Consider the following 24,795-nt stretch of genomic DNA (forward strand, 5'->3'; position numbering starts at 1 on the left):
GTCACCATGTAGGTACTGGAGATGGAACCTGGGTCCTCTGGAAGATCATCCAGTACTCTTAATTCCTGAGCCATTGCTTCAGCCCATTTTTTTATTTTGGTTTGAGACAAGGTTTCTCTGTGTGCCCCTGGCTGGCCTGGAACTTGCTATGTGTAGACCAGGCTGGCCTTAAACTCAGAAATCTGCCTACCTCTGCCTCCTGAGTGCTGGGATTAAAGGCATGGGCCACCACACTCAGCCACTTCTCTCACCTTTAAATGAGGTGACAAAACTACTTCTAAGACCACCTCCTTTACTGCTATGATGTTAACAGACACAGGTTGACAGAGAATCAATTCGGGGGGGGGGGGGCAGAAAGTTGAGGGTTTTTTCCAGGCCCCTTAGACTTCCTTGGATAGAAATGACAAATTGAGCCCACTTGAGGCATGGACCAGCTCACCATCGCAGCACGGCCTCTGAGCTGATGGTCCTGTCGTCCAGTGTGCGGAAGCCCGGAAGCTGCACCACAAATACGCTGCCACTCTCGGTGCCCAGGTAGAGCAGTTCTCGGGAGGAGTGAGGTAGGATCTCAGTGATCTGCGTGGCGCTGGGGGCAGCCCTGCAACAGGGACAGCTGGAGATGAGCTGTCTGAGGTGTAGGCAGGTGGGATCCTAGGACTTCCCTGGGAAGGCCTTGTCTAGGGAAGACAGGCCCCTGAGGGCCTCGGCGGGCTTTAGGGCATCCCCGACTGTAACAAATGATCAGTTGACATTCTGCCAAGACGGGAGACAGGTGGCAGAGCACATGAGCTGTGGGGCAAGAAAAAGACCCGGCACTCTGGTGCACAAAAGGGTGTGGGCATGGGAAGGGCACAGCCCATCCCAGTCTAGAAAGGGCACCTGAGCATGAGATTGGCAGTTAGGCACTGCCAATCATTAACAGGACTCTCAAGAGATGAGCCCACCCTAGAACTGGGAGAGAATAAGGTAAGGAGGGGCCACCATGCCCTTACCCTGGGGCACCACGTAAGGTGAAGTTCTCTTCTTCCTGCAGCTCTGACACCCCACCCTTGACCTTCAGGCTCCAGAGATGCAAGCTGTTGTCGTCCAGCAGAGTGACCAGCTGACACTGGGGAGAGTGGGGACGGAAGCTTGCTAGCTAAACAGAGCCAACACTTTTCACGGCCTTGGCTTCCTGGGCAGGCCAGCCTGTGTGGACTTTTCAAGGAGGTCCAGGACCAAGCCCCTCTGTGGTTCTCAGGGTGGCCTCAGGGAGGGAGCCCCAGGTGTTCGTGAGCAGCAAACCCAGGGCCCACCCCAACCCCCCTTGCCATACTACCCCCGCTTCCAGAAGATAGGAGGTTAAGAAGGCCCCTCCCCAAGCAGGGGCTCACCTGACCAGGCAGGAAGTGGATCTGCATCACAGCATTGTTCTCCTTGTGAAGCCCCATGAACTCTACCCCAGGGGCACCGTATCTAGAAGGCTCAGGAAAACCTCAGAAAGCTGGACACCAGCCCTCCCCCCAACCCTAGTGCTCTGTAGCCCGGGTGGCAAGGAGTGCGGCCAGGCAAGCGCCTGTGCGGCCATGTCCAGGGGTACAGGATGCGGGGAGACGGCAGTGGACCTGCCCCAGGGGCACTCAGTCAGTAATCTGACCTTGGGGACAGTTCCCCCAGCAGGACAGGTCAGGGGCAATTCCCCAGAAAGGCGAAGTCCTATCCTGGCAACAGTCACCCCTCCCCTCCCCCCTGCAACTTGAGCTGCAACAACAGGCCTACCACCTGTCACCTGGTGGCACCTGCAAGAACATGAGGCAGCCCGGCAGCCTGCGCGGAGTCTTGGCACCAGGGACTAGTAACCAGGATGTGATCCTGCCTGGTAATGATTAACCGGCTGCGGGAAAGCTGGCCTAGAGCTGAACTACGGCAGGGCTCAGGGCCCCTGGCCTCCTGTGTATACACTAACCCCACCCACCCGGCACCTGTACTCTCACTCATGCTGGGTCAGAGTGGGGGGGACGGACAACGACGTCGTGGGAGGAGGTGCCAGCTCAGCTACCCAAGGTGGGCTCCTGTCTCCCACCTCCCCTAGGACCCTTAGCAGAGGGTGTAGTCAGACCCCAGGAGTGAGGGGTACTGTCTAGGACTAGCTCATCCCAGGCTAGCTGGAGGAGCTGTCCCAGGCTGGAGTCACTTGTATTCCAGTCACCCACTGTGGTGGACAAAAAACTGCACAACTAGGTAATGTCTAGTCACAGGTCAGGCAGGGCCTGTCTCTGCCAAGCAATGTCCATTCCCCTTTCAGGGATGTGTGTGGCTGCCCAAGTACTAGCCCCACTGCCCACCTAAGGCCATTCTGCCTTCGCCTGTGGACACAGAGCTCAGGGCCAGTCTGCTCCAGCCTTTTATGGAGAAAGGTAAACAATTAAAAATGTTAGCCGGGCGGTGGTGGCGCACACCTTTAATCCCAGCACTCGGGAGGCAGAGGCAGGCGGATCTCTGTGAGTTCGAGGCCAGCCTGGTCTACAGAATGAGTTCCAGGAAAGGTGCAAAGCTACACAGAGAAACCCTGTCTCGAAAAACTAAAAAAAAAAAAAAAAAAAAAAATGTGCTGCCCATCTCCACTCACTACCGTCAGAGCAGATTCCTGAGTGGATGGATGTCAGCTCCATTCTCAGGGACAAGATGGGTCACGTGAAACTTGCTTTTAGCAGGGGCATAGAGTTGAGGGCAGAAAAGGAGTGGAGCCCAGGCTTTCCTAGAGGAGATGTGCCCCCTGTCTTTGAGATACTCTTTCATGAGTCCCACTGCCACTGTAGCCTGAGTGGCATATTGGGGGGGTATCCTCCATAATTTACGGGCCACCTACTTACACAGTGATAGGGCACAGACTTCTTTGGGACCTCTTGCCTTTAGCCTAGCCCCCTAAACCAGGTCTCTGGGCCTATACCCTTCCAAGGCAGAAGGAGTTAGGCCAAGCCTCCTCTGGGCAAGGTGCTAGCCACACAGGGCCCCACAATCAAGTATTGCTCAAGTCCTGAAACCTCCAGCTAAGAGGGGAACCTGAGTAGTCAGAAAACAGAAAACATGCCCCCCCCACCCCCTGCAAAAGGACACATAGCTTACCATGCTAAGCTTCACTCTGCTTTTGGATCAACTGCCCAAGACTAAGCTGGGAAAGACAGACCCTCTCCAGATCTCACCTACCCCATGCCTCAGACCCCACCTTGGTCTCTCCCTGTGGCAGCAGGCACTGGAAAGGATACAGCTTGATGGCTCCAGAGCGGGTGCCAATGGCCAGGATGTGCAGCGAAGGGCTATAACCGAGGGCACTGGGCTGGTGTGGGAAGCCATGCTCCACCGTCTGCAATGAGAGCCATGTGGGTGGGGCCTGGGCTGCATGCAGAGCCACAGTCAATTGTCCCCCTAGAGTTGGGGCTGGGCTGCAGAGCCACAGTCAATTGTCAACGTAGAGTTGGGGCTGCAGAGCCACAGTCAATTGTCCCCCTAGAGTTGGGGCTGCAGAGCCACAGTCAATTGTCCCCCTAGAGTTGGGGCTGCAGAGCCACAGTCAATTGTCAACCTAGAGTTGGGGCTGCAGAGCCACAGTCAATTGTCCCCCTAGAGTTGGGGCTGGGCTGCAGAGCCACAGCTCAATCAGAAAAAGGGGCTCGGAGCTCTGCATCTGTTCAGCTCTTCCCAGACGCATAGTATTGGAGTTAAGCCTGGACTCACTTATTTCTGTAGTCCATATCCCTAGCCACATGGCCACTCCTGTGAGTTCAGTCTCTGATGACACCCAGGCCATCTGACACTCTCCAGGAACTTGTGCCCCTACCAAGAGCACTCTGGGTCCCACTCCAGCCTTCCTGAGAATCTGGGAGGTGCTGGAAGGTAGAGAGGGGTGAACTCATGGAAATAATAGTTCCTTAGTAAAGAAGATGTCACAGCTCCAGGCCCACCCTGTGGCTGGAGGACACCCCAGCATCCCTGCCAGGCTCTGGACTCCAAGATGCTTTGTCATAGTGTTTTCCTCAATCATCTTCCCAGACAGGAAACTTCTGGAGTATTGTTACAAGTCACATGCTTTTGTTCATTCCCTTTTCATTAAATGTTCTCTACATACATTTATTTATTATTTATTCGTTTGTTTATTTATTTAGTGTGGCTATGTGGGCAGCTGGGTGGGTGCCCAAGGGTTATGGTGCATATTCAGAAGACAACCCGTGGAAGTCTTTTCTTCCTTCCATCTTGTGGGTCCTACGGGTAAAACTCAAACGGTCAGGCTTGGTGGCCTTTTCCTGTGTTTGCTGCATAAGGCTTGAAACCAGAATTCAATCCTTGGAACCCGCAGAAAGGCGGAAGGAGAAAATTGAGTAACAAAGTTGTCCTCTGAGCTGGGTGTGGTGGCATACGCCTTTGATCCCAGTGGGTGGATCTCTGAGTTTGAGGCCAGCCTGGTCTACAAAGGGAATTCCAGAACAGACAGGGACAGAGAGAAATCTGTATTGAAAATAGATACACACACACACACACACACACACACACACACACACACACACAGAGTTGTCCTCTGATCTCCACAAATGCACCCACATGTGAGCACATAACCATATAACTATATATGTGTATACACACATATATAAATTTACATATATATGTAATTTTTTTTTTTTTTTTTTTTTTGTGGGGAGAGACAGGGACTCTCTATTTTATGTAGCTGTGGTTGCCCTGGAACTCACTATGTAGACCAGGCTGGCCAGAGATCCACCTGCCTCTGCCTCCCTAACGCTGGGATTAAAGGGGTGTGCCACTACACATGGTTATATATAGTTTTTGAAAAAACCACAGAGATGTGACTGGACCATATTGCACCAACACTCCCACACGTGTTCATGCACAGGCATAGCTTTTCAGGCTGTTTATCTGCATGGAATCTCCCAATGGTTAAAAGCTTTAAAATGGACAGGAAACGTCTGGAGAATATTCCTGAGGGGTTGCTGCCTCGCTCCAGGGTTTCTGCAGTGTGAGCCACATTGGTGATCCTGTCCTTGCCTGAAGCTCTGGATGTCTGTGAAGGAGCTACAGATTGAAAGGTGTGAATGTAAAGACACCAGACACAAGGACAAAGAGTCCCTTGGGAGACTTGGGGCTCTGCTTCTCAAGCAGCTACCTGCCCCAAGGGGCACAGATTCTGGCCAACTGAGAGCCAAGCACAGTAATGGCAACAAGTCGCCTCATCGCTTCTGAGCCAAATCAGCGTCCGCGGTGTGGAGAAGGGTGCGGAGGCAGCCTCCCCAGCTCTCTGGGTGGCTGGCTTTCCTGAGCTGCCCTATCAGACCTCCAAGCAGGACAGAGATAAGCTCTGGTGACAGCAGGCACCAGATCAGCGCAAACTGAAGGGCTGCCCCTCCCCACAGTCCAGCCCAGTGGCTCCTTGGGGGATCCCTGCGGCTGAATGGGTGGGTGGATGGGGCAGGAACACAGTCTGCCTTGTAAAGGGCTGTACCTGGATGGTCAGCCAGGAATGCAGGAACCCAGAAGGGACCCAGTCAGAGGCCCCCAGCCAGCCCCAGTCCCCGTTCAGCTATGTGAAAAATGCGGAGCCTGGAAAAGCCTTGAGTAGATAGCTGAGTGTCTGGAACGCAAACATTTCCCAGAACAAGGAGAGCAGAGAGCTCACACAGTTGGTTGTGTGAGTGGGACAAGCTCTTGCAGGGCTCGGCTGGGCCGGGCCTGATCTCAGGTTGCTGAAGCTTGGAGAAGTCAGAGGCCTGGAGAAGGTTCCGGAAACTAGCGTTTTCCCCATGACCACCAGCAGCGGCGGCAGTTTAGGCCAAAGCCTTTGGAATGTGGAATTTGGAGGACTGTGGGGGGTGGGGAATGCCCTCAGGAGCTTGAGGCCCAGTAGGAGGCCCCGCACCTTGAGCTGCCCCAGATAGTAGCCATGAAGCAAATGTGCCCCTTGCTCACTGGCAGTGTGGCAGCTGCTAAACTTTAAAGTTTCCTTTATTTCAATCAATTTAACATATGAACAGGCACTCAAACTGCGTAGTAGGTCACACCGAAATCCCAGCACTCAGGGGAAGTGAAGGCAGGAGAGTCCAAAGTTTGCCTTTAATCCCATCTTTGTGAGTTTGAGGCCAGCCTGGTCTACAGAGCGAGATATCCAGGACAGGTACCAAAACACGGAAACCCTGTCTCGAAAAACCAAAAAAAAAAAAAAAAAAAAAAAAAAAAAAAAAAAAGTTGATGGGGTAACATGTAGCCTCAGAATCCAACCCAAAGTTGCAGATCTGTTTTCCTTTGACTTTATTTCCCTAATGATAAGAATACAAAATAATCTAGGATGGTGTGTGGGTCCAGTAAGAATATAATAGGAACATCCCGACAGTGGTGGGACATGCCTTTAATCCCAGCACTCAGGAGGCAGAGGCAGGTGGATCTCTGTGCGTTCCTGCCTTAGGAGTCCAAGGGCAGCCTCGGTTATACAGTAAATTCCAGGCCAGCCTGGGCTACATGAAACCTTGTCTCAAATAAAATAAAAAAAACAGGAAAAGAAAGAATGTACATTCAGTTTCACCACAGGGAAACATTTCAAGTGCCTTTACTGAAACAACCTGAATTCAAAAAAGGCCGAACAGGGCTCTGCGGGCCAACCTCAGACCTCATTTTCCAGCTGGAAGTCTCAAACTCTGAAAGCAGAACCAGAACCAGGCATTTTCTTTCTTTTTTTCTTTGAGACAGGGTTTCTGTGTGCAGCCCTGGCTGTTTTTGGAACTCACTCTTGCAGACGAGGCTGGACTTGAACTCATCAAGATCCACCCGCATGCTGGGATTAAAGGCTAGAGCCAGGCATTTTTAAGTAGTTTATCTTACAACTGAGACATGTTAAGAAGTGCAAAATATACCAGAATCTAGATGTAGAATCAAACAAAATGGGGGTTGGAGGGATGCCTAGGTGCTCTTGCAGAGTACCTAGGTTCAATTCCAAGAACCCACATGGCAGCTCACAACTCTCTCTAACTCCAGTTCCAGGGACAGTGCATGCACAAGGTACACAGACACACATGCATACACACACACATACACACACACACACACACACACACACACACACACACACACACACACACACAAGCAACCACTCATACAAATAGGTGGGCAGTGGTGGTGCACACCTTTAATTCCAGCACTCAGGAGGCAGAGGTAGGCGGATCTCTGTGAGTTCGAGGCCAGCCTGGTCTACATAGTAAGTTACAGGGTATATTTTGGGCATATTAAATAAAATTATTATCTAAATTAATATGACTATTTAACAGCAGAAATTTTAAATTATATACATGACTCCTATTATATTCTTTTTAAAGAGATAATTTATTTTTATTTCATGTGCATTTGTGTTTTGCCTGCATGTGTGTCTGTGTGAAGATGTCAGATTGCCTGAAACTGGAGTTACAGACAGCTATAAACTGCAATTTGGGTGCTGTGAACTGAACCAGAGTCTTCCAGAAGAGCAGCCAATGCTCTTAACCTGCTGAGCCATCTCTCCAGCCCAAAAGGGCTTTGGGTTTTTTTTTTGTTGTTGTTTTTTAAGACAAGGTTTCTCTGTGTAACAGCTCTGGCTGGCCTGGAACTCACAGAGATCCACCTGCCTCTGCCTCCTGAGTGCTGGGATTAAAGGCATGTCCCACCACTGTCGGGATGTTCCTATTATATTCTTACTGGACCCACACACCATCCTAGATTATTTTGTATTCTTAATAGTTTGTTTTTTTTTTTTTTTTTTTTTTTGTCTTTCGAGACAGGGTTTCTCTGTGTAGCTTTGCGCCTTTCCTGGAACTCACTTGGTAGTCCAGGCTGGCCTCGAACTCACAGAGATCCGCCTGGTTCTGCCTCCCGAGTGCTGGGATTAAAGGCGTACGCCACCATAGCCCGGCCTTATTTTGTATTCTTATCATCAGGGAAATAAAGTCAAAGGAAAACAGATCTGCAGCTTTGGGTTGGATTCTGAGGCTACATGTTACCCCATCAACTCTTTTTTTTTTTTTTTTTTGGTTTTTCGAGACAGGGTTTCCGTGTTTTGGTACCTGTCCTGGATATCTCGCTCTGAAGACCAGGCTGGCCTCGAACTCACAGAGATAGGCCTGGCTCTGCCTCCCAAGTGCTGGGATTGAAGGTGTGCGCCACCACCGCCCGGCTATTCCATCAACTCTTAAGCATTTCTCCTACAGTCTTGCTCAAATCCTTCCTGCTGCAAAGGTTGGGCATCCTCCTCCATCACCCATACTCACTCCTCACTTCCTTCGGAGTCTGGTGGACACATGACCACTCCTCCCTGCTGTCCTTTCCCTGTTCTCCCAAAGGTCAGTCTAGAACAGGTACCCAGTCAGGCTCACTAAGCCTCACTGGGATTATACCCATGATGCCCTGAGCAGGGTGTCCTTGGACTGAACATGAGACATCTTGGGAATACAGTGAGTGTGTGTGGTTTGCTCACCCAGTATGAGAGCAACTGTCCCCAGGCTGGCTGGCTGCTAGGGTCCTGCAGTATCCCCCAGGGCATCTTGTCTAGCTGACAGCACTGAGGGTCCAAGGCTCCCTCAAAAGCAAAATAAGGGGCATAAACTCCACAGGACTTTCCCAGGACAGGGCCCAAGTGAGTAGCAACTCCCAGGCCTGAGCGCAGGGAACCCCATTAGGAGGAGTGTGTGGAGGGTTCAATGGCCCTAGTTGGGACAGGGAAGAAGGATGTGGTTTTGCCAGGAAGGCTGACAGAGCCAAGAGAAGAAAAAGGGAGGGACTAGAAAGCCAGGGTGTGTCCGAGGGAAACCAGGTAAGGGAAGGAACCCATCCCTTCCCATCCAACACTCTTTTTAACCTTTCAAGCTTTGGATTCCCCGAGTCAACTTCTATATGGATGGTAACTGCCAAGCCTTGTTTAGATCCCTGGAAGGTGAGTGTAGATGCTCTTTCTCAAAGGAGCCGCCCACAGGGTACCAGAGCACATGGGCAGCAGGGACAGCCTCAGGGAGACTGCAAGTGTGAGATTCCCAGACCCCAGAGAACTCCAGCTCAGGATCAAACTAGGAGGTGGACCACAGCTTGGCAGCTCCCCCCCCCCCCATCTCCCCAACTCCTGTCCTGTCCTGATACTTGGGCTCAGGTGACCTCTGCCAAGGGAGATGAGAACAATGAGCTCTTTTGCTCCGGAGCAGGGAAAGGAGAGCGAAGACAAGAGCCGCCAGACTGTAACATTAGCCCAAGTCAGATTGTAAGAGGCTGGTGGCCTTCAGCCTGCAGTCAGCTGGGGAGAACTCTCCTCTAACACAAGGCCTTGGGGAACCTGTAGTGTCTGTCAGGGGCTGAGAAGAAAGTCCCAGGAGGCTGCTCAGGGCCACAGGAGGAGGGGGCACATCCACCCGGCTGGCTGGGTGGCTCTGCCAGATACTGGGTGTGGTAAGCTCAGATTCCTGGCCCAAGCAGCTTGGCCCTCTCTGTGTGGCTGTCACCTGACACTGGAACCCAGGTAGGCAAAAGCCACAACTAAACGACCTGGCGCTGGCGCTGGCTGGGCCACCGGTTAGGAGCACGCTGTTTATTCAGGGGGCTGGAGGTGGAGTGGCAGGAAGGGTCTGGGTGGGGCCTCTGCTGCAGCCCAGGGCGGGCACCTAGGGCCAGGTCTGTTCACACGTGCTTGTGGCTATTCTACTGTGTGTGCCTGGGCTTCACCAGAGGATCAGGCAGGCCCCAAGCAATGTTGAAGGAGGCAAGTTTCACTTTGACTAGAAAGTCTGACCCCTGAGCTTCCCTTGGCCAGTCTTCTGTGGCCTATACAGCACCTCGGTTGTCTTACTGGGTTTGAGGACCCACCACAAGCGCTAAACGGCGGGTAAAGAAACTGAGACTCCAAGGGTGAAGTCACCTCAAGCCACCCAGCCAGGAAGCAGATGGGACAAGACCTTGATCATCCCCGGAAGATGTCCTCGGGGATATGCTTAGGCTGGCAATCCCTGGAGATCTCAGTTTCCTCGCCTGGGGAGTGGGGACAATACCCATCGGTGAGTCCTTGTGAGAATGAGGTCATGACAAGGCAAATCCTGGTACATGATGCTGCCCATAAGAAGCAATTAAACGTGGGGCTGGAGAGACGGCTCAGCAGTTAAAAGCGCTTACTGTTCTTGCAGAGGACACAGAACCAGTTCCCAGCACCCAGATGATGGGGCACAACCATACCTAACTCCAGTTCCAGGGGAGGTGTGCCCTCCTCTGATTTCTGGAGGTTCCAGGCGCCTGTGTGGTGCCCATACATACATGCAGGCAAAACACACATACACATGGGAAAAAAAATCTAAAACTCACTCAGTACACCAGCCTCCATGAGGGTGCTGTAAGCAATGTCCAGTAGCAATGTCCACTTCACGGAAGAGGAAACCGAGGAACAGACAGTCTAAACAACGTCTCCACAGTCACACAGTGAGAGCTGAACCAGAACCATGGCCCAGCCAGACTGTTTGGCTCCAAACCCCTACCCCAACCACTGTAACACCCGACCCTGATGTCTGGCGCCCAGCTCTTGAACTAGACTGGGTCCCCTGGCACCCAGCCCCTTCTCTGGTTATGGTCACAACTCCTGCCCAAGTACAGGGAGCCCTTATAGCCCTAGGGCAATGTCTCTGCTTCCTGTGAGGCATCTTACTGACACTGGTGTGAAGGACACTGGCGGGACGAGGCTGGAGGAAAAGGCCCAGAACTGGCTTAGAAGCTGGTATCTGTAAGCTTTTGGAGGTCAAGCTTGTGATGATGCCACTGTTCCATTGCTGTATACTAACTCCACAACACAGTGCCTGATAGCCTGGCCTTCAGGACGGAGCTCTCAGAAGTGGTGACCACAGTTCCTGGGTAGACACTCTCCAGGGGCAAACCCTAACCTAACACGTGAAGAATTCCTGTGTCTAGTCTACACAAGCAGCCCACATGCCACTTAAGGCCCAGCTTGGGACATCAGTTTCCTGGACCTCCCTCACCTGAGTGCCCCCAGCCACACCTGTAGATCCAGGCCACATGTTTCTGTGGCCATCAGCCTTGCACGCATGTGTATAGTCCTTCAGAGAATGCTGGATCTCTTTAGTTCTCATCCACCCTATGGGCTAGCTTCTAAAATCATATCCATTCTAGAGATGTGTTGCCCGCCATGGCCACACAATGAGTGGATGGGGCCAGCCGGTGCTAGAGTCTATATTCACCGTTGGACCAGATGCTCTTCATGATGAGAGGTCACTGCTTTCCCTTCTATCCTAATCAAAATGGTCAGAGTGTCCAGGCATGGTGGGGTATACCATGAGCCTTTAATCTCAGTATTTGGGAGGCAGAGGCAGGCAGATCTCCAAGTTCAAGGCCACCTGGTCTACATAGCAAGCTCCAGACTAGCCAGGGCTACATAATGAGACCCTATCTAAAAAAAAAAAGAAGTCCAGGTAGACACTTCTCTAAATGGACCCCTTACCACTCCTGGCAGAGACCCCACAGTCCTTTATCTGCCTTCCCACACTGCATCTATCACCAAGTCTCAGAAACCAGGATCCCCCAAATGAATAACTTCCCATCCTAGCCATTCTCAACTAAGAACAACTGTAACCTCCAGGTGAAAACTGACAATGTCTGGAGACATTTTGTATTGTCACATCTGGGCAGAGGCACGAGACTGGCATCTAGTCAGAGCCAGGGTGCTGATAACTGCAGTGCCCAGGACAGTCCTCTCAGCACATCTTATAGACCAGATCTTGGTCTACATACAGAAGTAGGTTAGGGCTGAATAGTAGGGGGTTGAGGAGGAAGGAGTTCCAGGCCACTCCCACACCCCATGAGGCCCGGGGATAGATAGGCCACAACATTTGGGGACCACCAACGGGGCATACTAGAGGTAGGGGTTAGACTACTTCACCCCAGCCCCACCCCAGCCTCACCCACAGTACAGAGGAACTTGAGGCCTGGGTTTATCCCTTTGCTGAGCCAGTCTGTCTAGTTTCTGCTGGAATTGGCCACCTTCTTCTAGTGACAGATGCTAGCATCACCAAGGACCATGGTGGCACTGGGGGTCACTCGGGCCAACTGACGAACTGTAAGACTCACACCCAGCACCCAGGAGTGGAGTGAGGGTGCCACCCTGTTCCCAACATCTGTACCAGATGACAGCCTGTGGCTTAAAAGCCAGCCAGTGAAAGAAGCATGTCCTAGGGAGGCCTGATTCTAGAGGCAGGCGTCATGAAAAACTCCAAGGTGATACCTCCCACAGGGCTAGCAAACAGCAGGTGCCTGGACCCCTGCAGGTAACTTTCCAGACACAGATCTAGGAGGCCCAGGCCAACAAACAAGACACAGCAGCTAAGTTTCCTGGGCCACTGTGCTCACCCCAAAGCTAGCCTACTCTTAGTGACGTCTGTATACAAGCCCACTGCATAGGTAGACATGCTCCCAGTTCCTAAGTGGCAAAGGTGTCTTTCAACCTGGGTGAGTCGACTTCTACACTCCCCAAGTGAACAGATAAAACACCACAGAAAGGAGGGGTCTCCACTTACTGGTTCCTTTCAGGGTGAGGGGATCCCAAACCAACAACAAAAGGCATGTTTCCTGGCTGGAGGGGCAGCTCAGTGGAGGGCTTGCTTACTATGAAGGTTCGGCCTCAATCCTCAGTACCATTAAAAAAAAAAGGGTCAGAATTCCACCTATAGACATGTCCTGGAGGTTCAGATCCCCAGGGCAGAGGATGGCTGACCCCGACCTACAATCTCTTAGGACATAGATCAAAGCAGAGAGAGAAGGCTAATTACCCCCAAGCAGCTCCAGATTGCTGGGTGGCAGGAGCTAGGCGCTAATGAGCCATGCCACAGTCTTCTTTATGGGCCTGTACAGGCCTTCCGAGGCCCAGTCTCCTTGAGCAGGACAGCAGAGTTCCTGGCCTTTCAGATGTCAACTCTGGCCCCCTCCTTCAGATGCTAGTCCCCAGGCTAGAGCCTGTGTCCAGCCTGCAGGGGAAGCTTCTTTTTCCTTTGGGGCGGTATCAGTAGGAAGAGACCAGCATGGTCCTCAGCCCCAGGGGCCGAAGCATCATAAGGATGTTATTATACCAGGACTCAGTGTGCTTTCATCTTTTCTGTCCCTCAGCCTCCCCTGCAGCCTGTGGCAGAGCAGGAAGGGCTGACGGTTTTATGCCCATTATAGGCAGAAAGACAGAGACCTGATGGAGTCACTTATAGCCAGGGAGAGACCTGGGACAAGGAATTCCAAACCAAGGCCAAATGCCGTTCCTAAATAGTGGAACACACCTTTTTGTGACACACACCTTTTTGATGCCAGTGCTCAGAGACAGAGGCAGAGGCAGGTGGATCTCTGGGGGTTCCAGGTCTGTCAGAGCTATACAGTGAGACCGTCTCACAAACAAAAGAACAATCTATCTCTTCCTAGGAAAGCTGTCCACTCCTCCTCTAAGATTGCCGTGGGGCCTTTCAGGCAGTGTCAGGCGTGGGCCTTCATCACTCCCTAGCCCTGGCCCCTGGGGAGGAACCCAGAGCAGGGTCTCACCTGCTCTCCCTCACCCCTTACCTTGTTAAACTGGAACAGATCCCGCTTTAGCCTTTCCCGGGCAGGGTCGTGTCCAGTTCTCAGGAACCGCCTCATCTTGTCTAGTTTGCAGCCCCACCAGAGACCTGCAGAAAACAAAGGTGCCCTTGAGCCCAGACTCAGGATCACCCAGGCCCACAGCTCTCCAGACCCACAGCAGCCCAGGCCCAGGATCACCTATGCCACAGCTGCCTAGGCCCAGGATCACCCAGGCCCACAGCTGCCCAGACTCAGGATCACCCAGGCCCACAGCTGCCCAGACTCAGGATCACCCAGGCCACAGCTGCCCAGGCCCAGGATCACCCATGCCACAGCTGCGTAGGCCCAGGATCACCCAGTCCCACAGCTGCCCAGGCCCACAGCTGCTCAGGCCCAGGATCACCCATGCCCACAGCTGCCCAGGCCCAGGATCACCTATGCCACAGCTGCCCAGGCCCAGGATCACCCAGGCCCACAGCTGCCCAGGCCCAGGATCACCCAGGCCCACAGCTGGGCCCAGGATCACCCAGGCCCAGGATCACCCAGGCCACAGCTGCCTAGGCCCAGATCACCCAGGCCCAGAGCCATCTCTGCCAGGCAGTCTCCAACTGCTCTTCCCAAATCCAGCTTCACCTGTAATTTCCCGTGCTCCCTCCACTGTGTGGGCCCAGAACAGGAAGTCAGTGAGATCCTGGTTCCTGGAGGCCTGGGCCTGTCTCTCCCTGGCTGATGCTCTAATGCCACCAGATACCATAATGACAGCAGGAGAAGCTGGGGAAGGAAGCCATTTAGCCTGGCTTTATAGGAACAAGGAGGGCCAGCAGGCCCTAAGGTTAATTAGCTTAATTGTTAACCTGTTTTCTGAAAAACCGTAAAATTCCAGAAAGAGAAATTTCACAAGCTTCCCTCAGAGCAGTTGGTTGGTGGAAGCAAGGCTGTCCTGTGGAACTCCTTGATCAGAGCCCCTTGGGGACAAACTAGGGAGGGGCCTGGGGCAGTTTCAACCGACCACCCAGGTGGGTGGGCCAGCCCTTCAGGGAGCCTATCAAAGGACTCCCCTTTAGCCTAGCCACTAGCGCTAGGGATCCAGGCCTGGCTCCACCAGGTTGCTGGGGTCTCCGGGTTGGTCCTAGCTTCATCTCACTGCTGGTCCCCAGTCCCAGCTCCCTGAGCTTCGACTGAAGACCTAGAAACATGGTGGCACACGTGTGTAACCTGAGCAACTGGGAAGCCAGTGAGGGGTACAAAATGAGACCCTATTTCCTGTCACCCCCTAAAGAGGCTCCCTTTCCCAGGGGCTGCCGTGGAGCCCAAATCAAGAGAAGACACCTGTACCTAATAAAGAAACCATATCAAGGCCCCAAACCGCCCACCTACCATAGGAAGCGCTCCCAGCCCAAGGGGAAACTATTTTTGTCTCCTTGGGGGAGGGGACATGAGTGGCTGTGACTTCCAGCTCCCAGTAGCGCAGCCTCCTGCTGACTAGAGGACACTAAGGCCTGTCCCTAGGAACACAGGGGCTCAGGCCCATCACAGAACCGGCTTCCTCCATTCCACTCTAGATTAGTTAAGAAAACAAACACAGTACCCTTCAGCGAGGCGCTCACCATGGGTAGGGACAGACTGAGAGACGGGCCAGCAACATGTGCTAAGTGCTCACACTGGAGCAGAGTGGGACTCCAGCCTCAACTGAGGGTCGCGCGCGTGCGTGCGTGTGCGTGTGTGTGTGTGTGTGTGTGTGTGTGTGTGTGTGTGTGTGCTTCCTATCTAAGTCAGGCTTGAAGGACATCCCGAAGCTGGGGGCAGGGGGCAGGGGTGGATATTGTCCAGTGGTGGAGTACTTGTCTGTCGAACAAGGTCCTTGATCCTCAGCTCTGTAATCAATCAAATGGCCAGGACTTTCCTGATGAAAGGACCCTGTGGATTTAAGACTGGGGGTCCTAGTTGCTGGAGGTAACTCCCCACTGCCTCCAGGGGACAAGACAGTGTATGTGTGGGTGGGTAACTAGGGCTTGCCACACTGGGAGGGGTCACATCACATTCAGGTTGTGAAATAAAGGCAGTAGCCACATCCCCTGCAAATGATCAACAGGACGGGTCATTCCCAAAGCAAACGCCAGGGACCAGTCCCCAGGGAACTGTCACCCTCAGGGGACAACCAAAGGCCATTATTTGCAGTGGGGGATGGGGGTGGAGATTAGAGATTCCACATTTTAGGGAAGCCAAACCACGGCAAAGCCTCCCACTCTGGGGGGTGGGGGTGGCCGGAGGCTGGTAAAGTCTGGGCGCCCACTTCATCTAATGCCCCACAAGTCAGAGAACAAGCACAGGGCATCAAAGGACTGGGGGCTCCCGGGCCTGGAAGTGAAAACAGGCCCCAGACTACAGCCGCCCCTGCCTCTGAACAGACAGCTGAGCTGGCTAGCTGAACATTCCAGCCGTGGGGGAGGGTGGTGCAAGCTCGTAAATCAGCAGCTCCGGCTCCTGGGGTGCAGGCCCTCCTCTCCCCAGTCGGGGTCACTGGGTCAGAAGGCACAGGAAGCTGGGAGTGACTCCCTGGGAGGGACAGAGAGCAACAGACTCCAGGGAAGGGACAAGAAGAGACAGGGGCCGTTTGTGCTAAGGACCCCCACAGGAGCTCAAAGGTGGAAGGCAGCCGGAGAGAGGAGAGATCCCTCTTGGTCAGGAGGGCAGAACACTCAGTGCTGGCCGGCCGGCCACCAACCCAAGCGCCCCTCTGAGCACTTACTGTTTACCAGGCACGGGCCCAGACGCCTCTGAATGTACCTGTTGATATGTTTTAAATATTTTTGTTCGGGTTGTCTCTGCTCACTGTAGAAACATCGAGTCACAGAGGGAAACTCCTCCAGATAACCTCAGTAATATGTGGGTGCAGGTCCGGACCACCTCTGCCTCTGCTGTCTGTGATCACAGGGTAAACACTACACATCAACTCAGGCGGAAGCCACCTTAGAGGGTAAGCAGAACAACTATCTGACAGAGGAAGGCAGGCCACAGACGGAGCAACTCACCCAAGGTCACCACTGCATAGGAAGCGGCAGGGCAGCTCTGACCCTGGAATGGAAGGGCTTATAAAGGAGGGGGTGAAGGATAGCTATTACAGGAGTGCGGATGCCTAATTACATGCCTGCAGTGAAAAGGCAGGGGCACGCGCAGGTACTCCCACAGGCCGGGAGCTCAAAGCCAACCAAGCAGTTTGGAACCGGATGCCTGGCCACTGCTTTCAGAGCTGGTAAGAACTAAACCAGCAGGACTCAGCGACCTTGGAGGGGACTTGCTGCTCATTCACCAGGACCCTACTGGCCTGGGAAATACAAGAGGGACCTAGGAGCTGGGACTGAGGTGGAGGCATGAAAATATGCCACCCCTTCTTAGAGGAGGAGGACAGGTTTAGGCCTGGCTAGACTCAGGTCAGGAAGCCCCAACCCCACCCACCCCTAGGCCACTTACCCCAGATAAGCAAGTTCTCTGGAGAAGCCTAGGAAGTCAGGCAGAGGCTGTGGAGTCTGATATGGGGCAGATCCTGCCTGCCTAGCCTAGTCCTGGGAAACAGGGAGGTAAAAGAAGAATAAGGGTGCATACCTACAGCCCCCACGCCCGGTGACCCCTGAGGCAGACAAGCTATGAGGGGGGCCCTCTGGAAGGAAAGAGAGTATAGCCAAATACCGAGTTCTTGGTACAGTCTTGGCATCCAGCAAGGCCCTGTGCTGGGACCAAGGATGCTCCAGTGATGTCAGGTGGGGAGGGAGGTGCAGAGCAGCTGCTTAAGAACCCGAAACCAGTCAACAGAGTGAGTTTTGGTAGTCCAGGGCTATAGAGAAACAAAGGAAGATGCTGAGGTCAAGGGCCCAGGGTCGTGGGTGGGAAGGCCTCACTGAGTGTCTTTGGTTGGTGTGGATGCAGTCACTGGACTCTGCCGGGACACTATCGTGGATGCCCCCACACAACCCTCACTGCTCAAACAAACGCCCCTTCCCTTCTCAGTCTGAAACTGTTCCCTTCCTGCCCTTCCCTCCTGGCTTTTCTCCTCAGACCTTGGCCCACTGGAGATACTGTAGCATTGACTGATTAATCCTGTTGATGACTTGGGGAAGCAGCATCCTTGTATTGACTCAGCAATGTGACCCACTGTTTCCACTGTTGAATCCTGCGGGCCCGTAGCAAACATTCATTACCTGCTGGCTGACCGAAAGACCGGGAGGAGGGAATGCCCCTACTCAGGACCTCAGTGGCAGGAAGTACTGGCCACATAGGTCTGGAGCAGGGCTAAGGGTCAGGCAGGTGGAAGAAGTGTAGTGCCTCAGGCCAGGACAAGGAGCGCATTCCAGGAGCAGTAGGGCAAGTCTAGGCTGAGATCACAGAGAGACCTGCATAGCACAGCCGACGCTGCTGCTCCGGAAAGATGAAAAGGACAGCCAATGGCAGGGCCTCAGGGAAGTCATCTGTCCCACCACACCACACCACATGCCCTCTTCTTTTCGGCCTTTTTTTGGGGGGGGGGTGTGAGGGTTTCGAGACAGGGTTTAGTCTTTGCTGTCCTGGAACTCACTCTGTAGACCAGGCTGGCCTCGAACTCAAGAGATCCACCTGCCTCTGCCTCCCAAGAGCTGGGATTAAAGGAGTGCACCACCACCCCCTCTCTGGCCCTTTACTGGTTGCTCTGCCTCCTGAGTCCCCATCCATCCACTGCTTTGTCTGAAATACCTTCCTGCCCCTTTTTAGCAGCAGGATTCAAATAAGCATTCCTTACCTGAGCTGATCCCGATCCTATCTACAATGCTTGGCTGTGTTTAAAAGATCGTGTCTTAGACTAGGGGGATAGCTTAGCAAGCATGAGTCTTTGCAAGCATGAGGACCTAGCTGAGCTTGACCTCCAAAACCCAGGTTAAAAAGTTGGGTGTGGAGGTGTGTGCTTGTAACTTCAGCACAGAGGCAGATAAAGGAGGATCCCTGGAGCTCACTGGCCAGTCTAACTTACTTGAATTCCAGGTCAGTGAGAGAACCTGTCTCAAAAAACAAGGTGGACGGTACCTGGGCAATGACATCTGAAGGTGACCCCTGTCCACCCCCATACATGTGCATGTACACATGTACCCACTCACATGCATGACCATGCACATACACCTAAAAAAATACTAAAATAAAATGATCACCTAGAATCACATGGGTGGGCCACCCATCCACCTCCAGCGTTAGCAAGCTATCCAGAGAACGAGAAGCCACCTTAAATGACAAGTGACAAGGAACAGTGAAGGGTCTCAACCCTGCAGCAGAAGTCTATTTAGTGAGAAAGGAGTAGTGCACAGAGTTTTTTTTTAAGCCAGGTAGAATCTACTGGAAATATTAAGACACGCAGACACATGATGAGAAGGTTATGGCATTTATGTTAGGTTTATCTGCAGGGTACAGAGGAGGACCAAAGGGGAAGAGATGTCCCCCCCGTGTGTGTGTGTGTGTGTGTGTGTGTATGTGGTGGTTGTGTGTGTGTGTGTGTGTGTGTGTGTGTGTGTGTGTGTGTGTGTGGTGTGTGTGTGTGTGTGTGTGTGGTGTGTGTGTGTGTGTGTGTGTGGTGTGTGTGTGTGTGTGTGTGTGCGTGTGTGTGGTGTGTGTGTGCGTGTGTGTGGTGTGCGTGTGTGTGGTGTGTGTGTGTGTGTGTGGTGTGTGTGTGTGTGGTGTGTGTGTGTGTGTGTGGTGTGTGTGTGTGTGTGGTGTGTGTGTGTGTGTGGTGTGTGTGTGTGTGTGTGTGTGTGTGTGTGTGTGTGTGTGTGGTGTCTCCATCTTGCGGGTGGAATCGCTCTGAGGACACAGGAGTCCTGTCTAGCCATGTTGACCTCAGTGGATCGGACACCCTGTTATAGACCCGTATAGGCGCAGGAGCTGAGAGTGCTCAGTAGTCAGTTGGGCAAAACCGGGTGCTAAGAGGAACCAGCGAAGAGGTGAGGCAGGAACTGCCACCGTCAAAGAGCCCTCAGACCCCCAAGCCAGGTGGTCAGAAGGAAATGAGGCAGTCATTTGGCTTACCATGTGGCTATTTGAGACTGGGCTTCTGTAGGGAAGCCCCCTAACTTCTAAAGATGACCCAGTCTCTCACACCCTCTGACCAGAACCAGGCTAGCCTCTGAGGCATCCCCCTGTTTCGATCCTGAGACAGAGGCAGGCACGTAGGATTCAGGGGTGGCCATTTGAGCCATGTGGACCATTATCCACACAAGTCTCTGCCTTGTGTTTGAAACCAGCCTGAGAGTGATCTGTGGGCAGTGATCTGGTCATTTCCTTTTCTTCCTATTAACTCCCACAGCCCCTTGTCAGCAGAACATTCCTGGGCCCCAAATAGGTCTAATGCACCCCTTGACAGCTGCCTGGAAAAAAAGACTTGAAAGACTAGAACACTCACACCCTGCCTTCCTCTCCCATTTTCTGCCCCCCCTCCTCCACACCCCAACCCATGGGGTACACACTGGCCTTCCCACCCATCCATCTCAAGATCCTAGCACAGAGGGGAGGGTGAGAAGAGTGACTTCATGGGGTAGCCTTGTCTCAGGTGGCAGATCTGACCATGCCTGGGTAGGATATAGGGATCTCCAGGTTAGATGGCTCTGATGAGGTGCCTGGGCTAATGCGTTCCCATGCAAACAGGGTGTGGCCAAGCTGACCCCATCTGTCCTAGAGGTGTGGATGGGCCAGTCCTCTAAAAGTCCTTAAAAAGCCGGGCGGTGGTGGCGCATGCCTTTAATCCCAGCACTCGGGAGGCAGAGCCAGGCGGATCTCTGTGAGTTCGAGGCCAGCCTGGGCTACCAAGTGAGTTCCAGGACAGGCGCAAAGCTACACAGAGAAACCCTGTCTCGAAAAACCAAAAAAAAAAAAAATTAAAAAAAAAAAAAAAATTTTAAAAGTCCTTAAATAGCTCAGCAGGTTGACTGATCTGCTGGGACAGTCCTCACACTGACGTGTCCTGCTGGGTTGGCCTAAGGGACAGGAGGTGCCGGAGCCACACACAGTATCCCTCCTGCTCTTAGGAGTATCCGCTGTGGAATGCAAGCTCCCCTCACCTGTCCCCTTCGCTTGGGCTTCCCACAACATGTCACCGATCAAGGGATTGGCCCCCTCCCTTCCCCAACATCCTGTGTGAGACCAGTGAGTGTGGCTTTGGCCTCCTGCTTGGCGGATGTGAGACCGCCCCTGCACCTCCCACTGATAGAGTGCAGGGCAGGGCTCTACAGCTCTACGGCTCTACAGCTCTACAGCTCTACGGCACTGTGGCAGCTGCTCCTGTCTGTGCCAACTCAGATGCCCACGGCTACTCTGCAAGGACTGGTGTTGCTTGGGAAACTCAACTCCCGAAGGCCCCAGGCAGGCCTGACTGACCAGCAAACCTTGAACAAAGGATAATTTCCATGTAGATATGAACCTAGGAGCTCATGGGACACAGGAGGCTGCTGTCAGGTCATGAGGAGAGAGCTAGCTAAGGCTGGAAGCTACTAAGGCCCTCCCTTGCATTGTTTCGTTTCTTTCCTACAGTTGCTGATTCAGGACTGTATCAAGTCCAAACACTAGGAGTCCAAGTCCCAATCCGTCTGACTCCAGAATCCTCTGCTCATTTTCAGCTACTTGTCCAGGATGCAGGGCTAGGCTGCAAAGGCTGGCTTGGTCTTGGTCTCCAAGCCTCCTGTCATTCATCCTAACGAGTCATGACCTGGTCCCACAACCCTTAGAGAGGAACCCAGGATCCTCTGAGTGTCCTGTGCAGTGCCCATGAAGGGGGCCCTTGAAAGCCCTGGGAAGCCTAAACACATAAAATCTCCCACATCCCCACATCTGGCTCCCTGGAAACACAGTAAGGTGCACAGAGAAGCGAAAGCACTCTGGGAGGCAGGTAGACCTGGGTCACCCAGTCCCAGTCCAGTCCTTCAATGTGAACAGCTGGCCCCAGCAGTTACAGGGAGAGTACAATGCCAGTTTCATCCAGAGTTCTATCCCCAGGGCCACACGGCATTTGAGGTACTCAAATCTTATTTTCAGAACTTCCTTGCCTCCTCAAGTCTTTAACTCAAATGTCCCCCTCTTGTCAAGGCCGAACCTTGTAAGGCTACATACAGTTCTACCCAAGAGACATCCCAAACCCTTCTTTGGTTCTTTCTACTCTACAACTCATATCATCTGCTAATGCCATGTTTATTTCTGTCACTCAGGATCTCCCACCCTTTTGAAAGAAAGAAAATTCCACGACAGGACCAAGAAACAATGAGAACTTATTGTTAAATCAATGATTAAACAGTCAGTCCAGAGATTAGCTAGGCATGGTGTTCTCTGACTTTAAGAATGCTGAGGTGGCCCACACCTTTAGTCCCAGCACTTGGGAGGCAGAGGCAGGGGATCTCAGTGAGTCCAGCCTGATCTACAAAGTGAGTTCCAGGACAGCCAGGACTGTTACTCAGAGAAACCCTGATTTGAAAAACAAACAAACAAAAGAATGCTGAGGTGGAATCTACAGGGTCCTCCAAGAACTTCCTATCCTGTCCTCAAGACCCAGGCAAAGGCCATGTGGGTGGCATGGGTGGCATCCTCTAAGGATACCTTTGCAGGCCCTGCCACACGCCGTGGCTTCAGGATACCCAGCTCCTTGGCAAGGAATATCCCAGAATAATATTATTAAATATTAATACTATTTATCCTGGGAACACCAAGTCAAGTCCCTCAAGAGAGGGCTCTGGTCTCTTGCTGAATTCCTAAAGAGTAGAGTCAGGTACCTCTCGGCTTCCCTGTCCCCACGCCCAAAGGAGCCTCTCCTAGCTCAAGAATTCATAGTGGTTCCTGGGAAGGGCAAGTGGCTCTTCAAAGGACCAGTTTCCTCTGAGGCAGGGCAGACAGAGAAAGCCATCTCAAAGGAAGCTGGGCACAGCTAGGGAGGGTTTCCCTGGGATCTCTCGGGAGCCAAGACTGGGGAGGGCACCCAGAACAGGTGGCACTGATGGGCAACGCCCATCTCCTGCTCTGAACCCTGTCTAAACTGTGCCTGGGCAGGGGAAAACAAAAGTTCTCAAGCAGACCTGGCATGCCCCAGCCCAGGGGGAGGAGACAGCAGCATGGAGGAGATAAGAGGGCCTCTCGAAGCCTGAGTGCATCTAGCTGCCAATGCTGCTCAGTTTTCCCAGCCTCCAGTGGTACCCAACTCAGGTGTCTCAACAACTGCTCCTGGGTGTCTTAGAAGACCAGGAAGCTAAGCCTCCCCACAAGGTCCTGCCAGATCCATTCGGGTTCTTCCCCAGGACAGCAAAGGGCCACAGGCTGATTCTAAACCTTCCAGTGTCCTGCACAGTGCCTTTTCTCCCAGGGGAGGCGGGAGTGGGGAGAAAGAGGGCAGGAAGGAGACCTTCCCTTCAAGTGTCTTGAGGGGGCTTGAGGAAAGGCAGAGCTGTACAGGAATGCTCTCACTCCCCTGCCCCACCCCCCACGGGAGAGAGAGCAGAAACAGATCGGGTTCTACACTCAGAAGACAGACACAGACACAGACACACAGACACAGACACACACACAGACACACACAGACACACACACACACACACACACACACACACACACACACACACACACACACACACGGAGAGACACTCTGCCTATCAGCCCTCCACCCTGGCTTTCCCAAAGAGTAAGGGAATTTTTAAGGACCAGGGAAAGAGGATATCAGGCTAGGAGAGGTCAATCTCCTGTCCCCCGATGTCTGTCCTTATCATAAAATTCTGGCCTTCAGCTTCAGTGACTTCAAAACATCACAAAATCATGACCCCTCCACTGATTTTGCAAATTCCCTCATCGGGCCAGGTGTCTACCTAAAAGCCTACATGGGGCTAACTGGCGCTTTTTTTTTTTTTTAAAACCCTTCTAGGAAAGTTAACAGATTTGGGATGGAGGACGCCTGCTATTTAGTAGGCCATCTAAGCTCATGTTTTCATGTTCTCAACAACCTCTGGAAAACCCAAGCTCAGCGTGGTTAAATGATAGACATAAGGCTCTTCAGCAAGAACTGTGAGGCAGGATTCACAGTCACCTGATGATGGGGACTATAGGCAAAAGAGAGAATCTTTTTCTGCCTTCTTCCCACTTTCTAAATGTACTCATTTTTACAACTAGAGATCACTTCCCAGAGGACTCAAGTTCCATTCCCAGCACCCACTCCAGGCAGCTCATAAACTACCCTAGCTCTGCTGTCTTCTGGTCTCCAACATGTGGCATACACTCACTCATACACACAAATTAAAAGTAAAATCAAGCTGGGCAGTAGTGGTGCACACCTTTAATCCCAGCACTCGGGAGACAGGCAGGTGGATCTCTGTGAGTTCAAGGCCAGCCTGGTCTACAGATGGAGTTCCAGGACAGCCAGGGCTACATAGAGAAACCTTGTTTTGAAAAAAATCAAAATAAAATCAAGCTGGGCGGTGGTGGCGCACGCCTTTAATCCCAGCACTCGGGAGGCAGAGCCAGGCGGATCTCCGTGAGTTCGAGGCCAGCCTGGTCTCCAAAGCGAGTTCCAGGAAAGGCGCAAAGCTACACAGAGAAACCCTGTCTCAAAAAAAAAAAAAAAAAAAAAACATTTAAAAAAATAAAATCAAGAGGCTTGTCTCATAGCCCTGTTTGGCTTCCAGTTTGTAGCAATCTTCCTGCCTCGGTCTCAAGAGTGCTGGGATGACAAGTGTGAACCACCTTTTTGTTGTTGTTTGTTGAATATTATTTTATGGCCAGCAAGTAAAGGCACCTGGCACCAAGCCTGATGACCTGAGTTCGATCCTCAGGACCTGCATGGTGGAAGAGGAGAACTCCCCTAAGTTATCCTTTCACACAATCCTTACACACACACACACACACACACACACATATACACCATAACATGTGCATGCCCAAACATATACACATGCACACATACAAAATACAATTTAAATGGTACAAAAGAGACTAAATTTGTTATTTGTTTTGTTTTTCAAGACGGTTTCTCTGTGTAGCCCTGGCTGTCCTAGAACTCGCTTTGTAGATCAGGCTGGCCTCAAACTCAGAGATCCACCTGCCTTTGCCTCTCTAATGCTGGGATTAAAGGCGTGAGCCACCATGCCTGGCTTGAGACTAAATACTTTGATATAATTAAAATGATCTCGATCTGTCACTAAAGAGGAGCCATCATTGCCTCAAGGAAGTGTAGAGATGCAG

The 24,795-nt window shown here is 52.5% G+C and overlaps 1 protein-coding gene across 4 annotated transcripts in view; it reads right to left on the reverse strand.

Moving 5' to 3' along the window:
* Positions 1 to 24,795, reverse strand: part of Llgl2 (LLGL scribble cell polarity complex component 2) — a 39,059-nt gene that overhangs the window by 12,928 nt on the left and 1,336 nt on the right. For all 4 annotated transcript variants that reach the window (XM_052758499.1, XM_052758498.1, XM_052758497.1 and 1 more), the window contains exons 2-6: positions 13,582 to 13,685; positions 3,246 to 3,343; positions 1,374 to 1,455; positions 993 to 1,108; positions 440 to 598 (exon numbers count right to left, since the gene is read on the reverse strand). In XM_052758499.1, coding sequence (XP_052614459.1) covers positions 440 to 598; positions 993 to 1,108; positions 1,374 to 1,455; positions 3,246 to 3,343; positions 13,582 to 13,656 — 530 coding nt within the window. In that variant the 5' untranslated portion in view covers positions 13,657 to 13,685. The remainder of the gene's footprint in view (positions 1 to 439; positions 599 to 992; positions 1,109 to 1,373; positions 1,456 to 3,245; positions 3,344 to 13,581; positions 13,686 to 24,795) is intronic.

This window comes from Peromyscus californicus, unplaced genomic scaffold (assembly GCF_007827085.1).
Source record: "Peromyscus californicus insignis strain IS unplaced genomic scaffold, ASM782708v3 Scaffold_3__1_contigs__length_106647218, whole genome shotgun sequence".
In the NCBI taxonomy this organism is placed as follows: domain Eukaryota; kingdom Metazoa; phylum Chordata; class Mammalia; order Rodentia; family Cricetidae; genus Peromyscus; species Peromyscus californicus.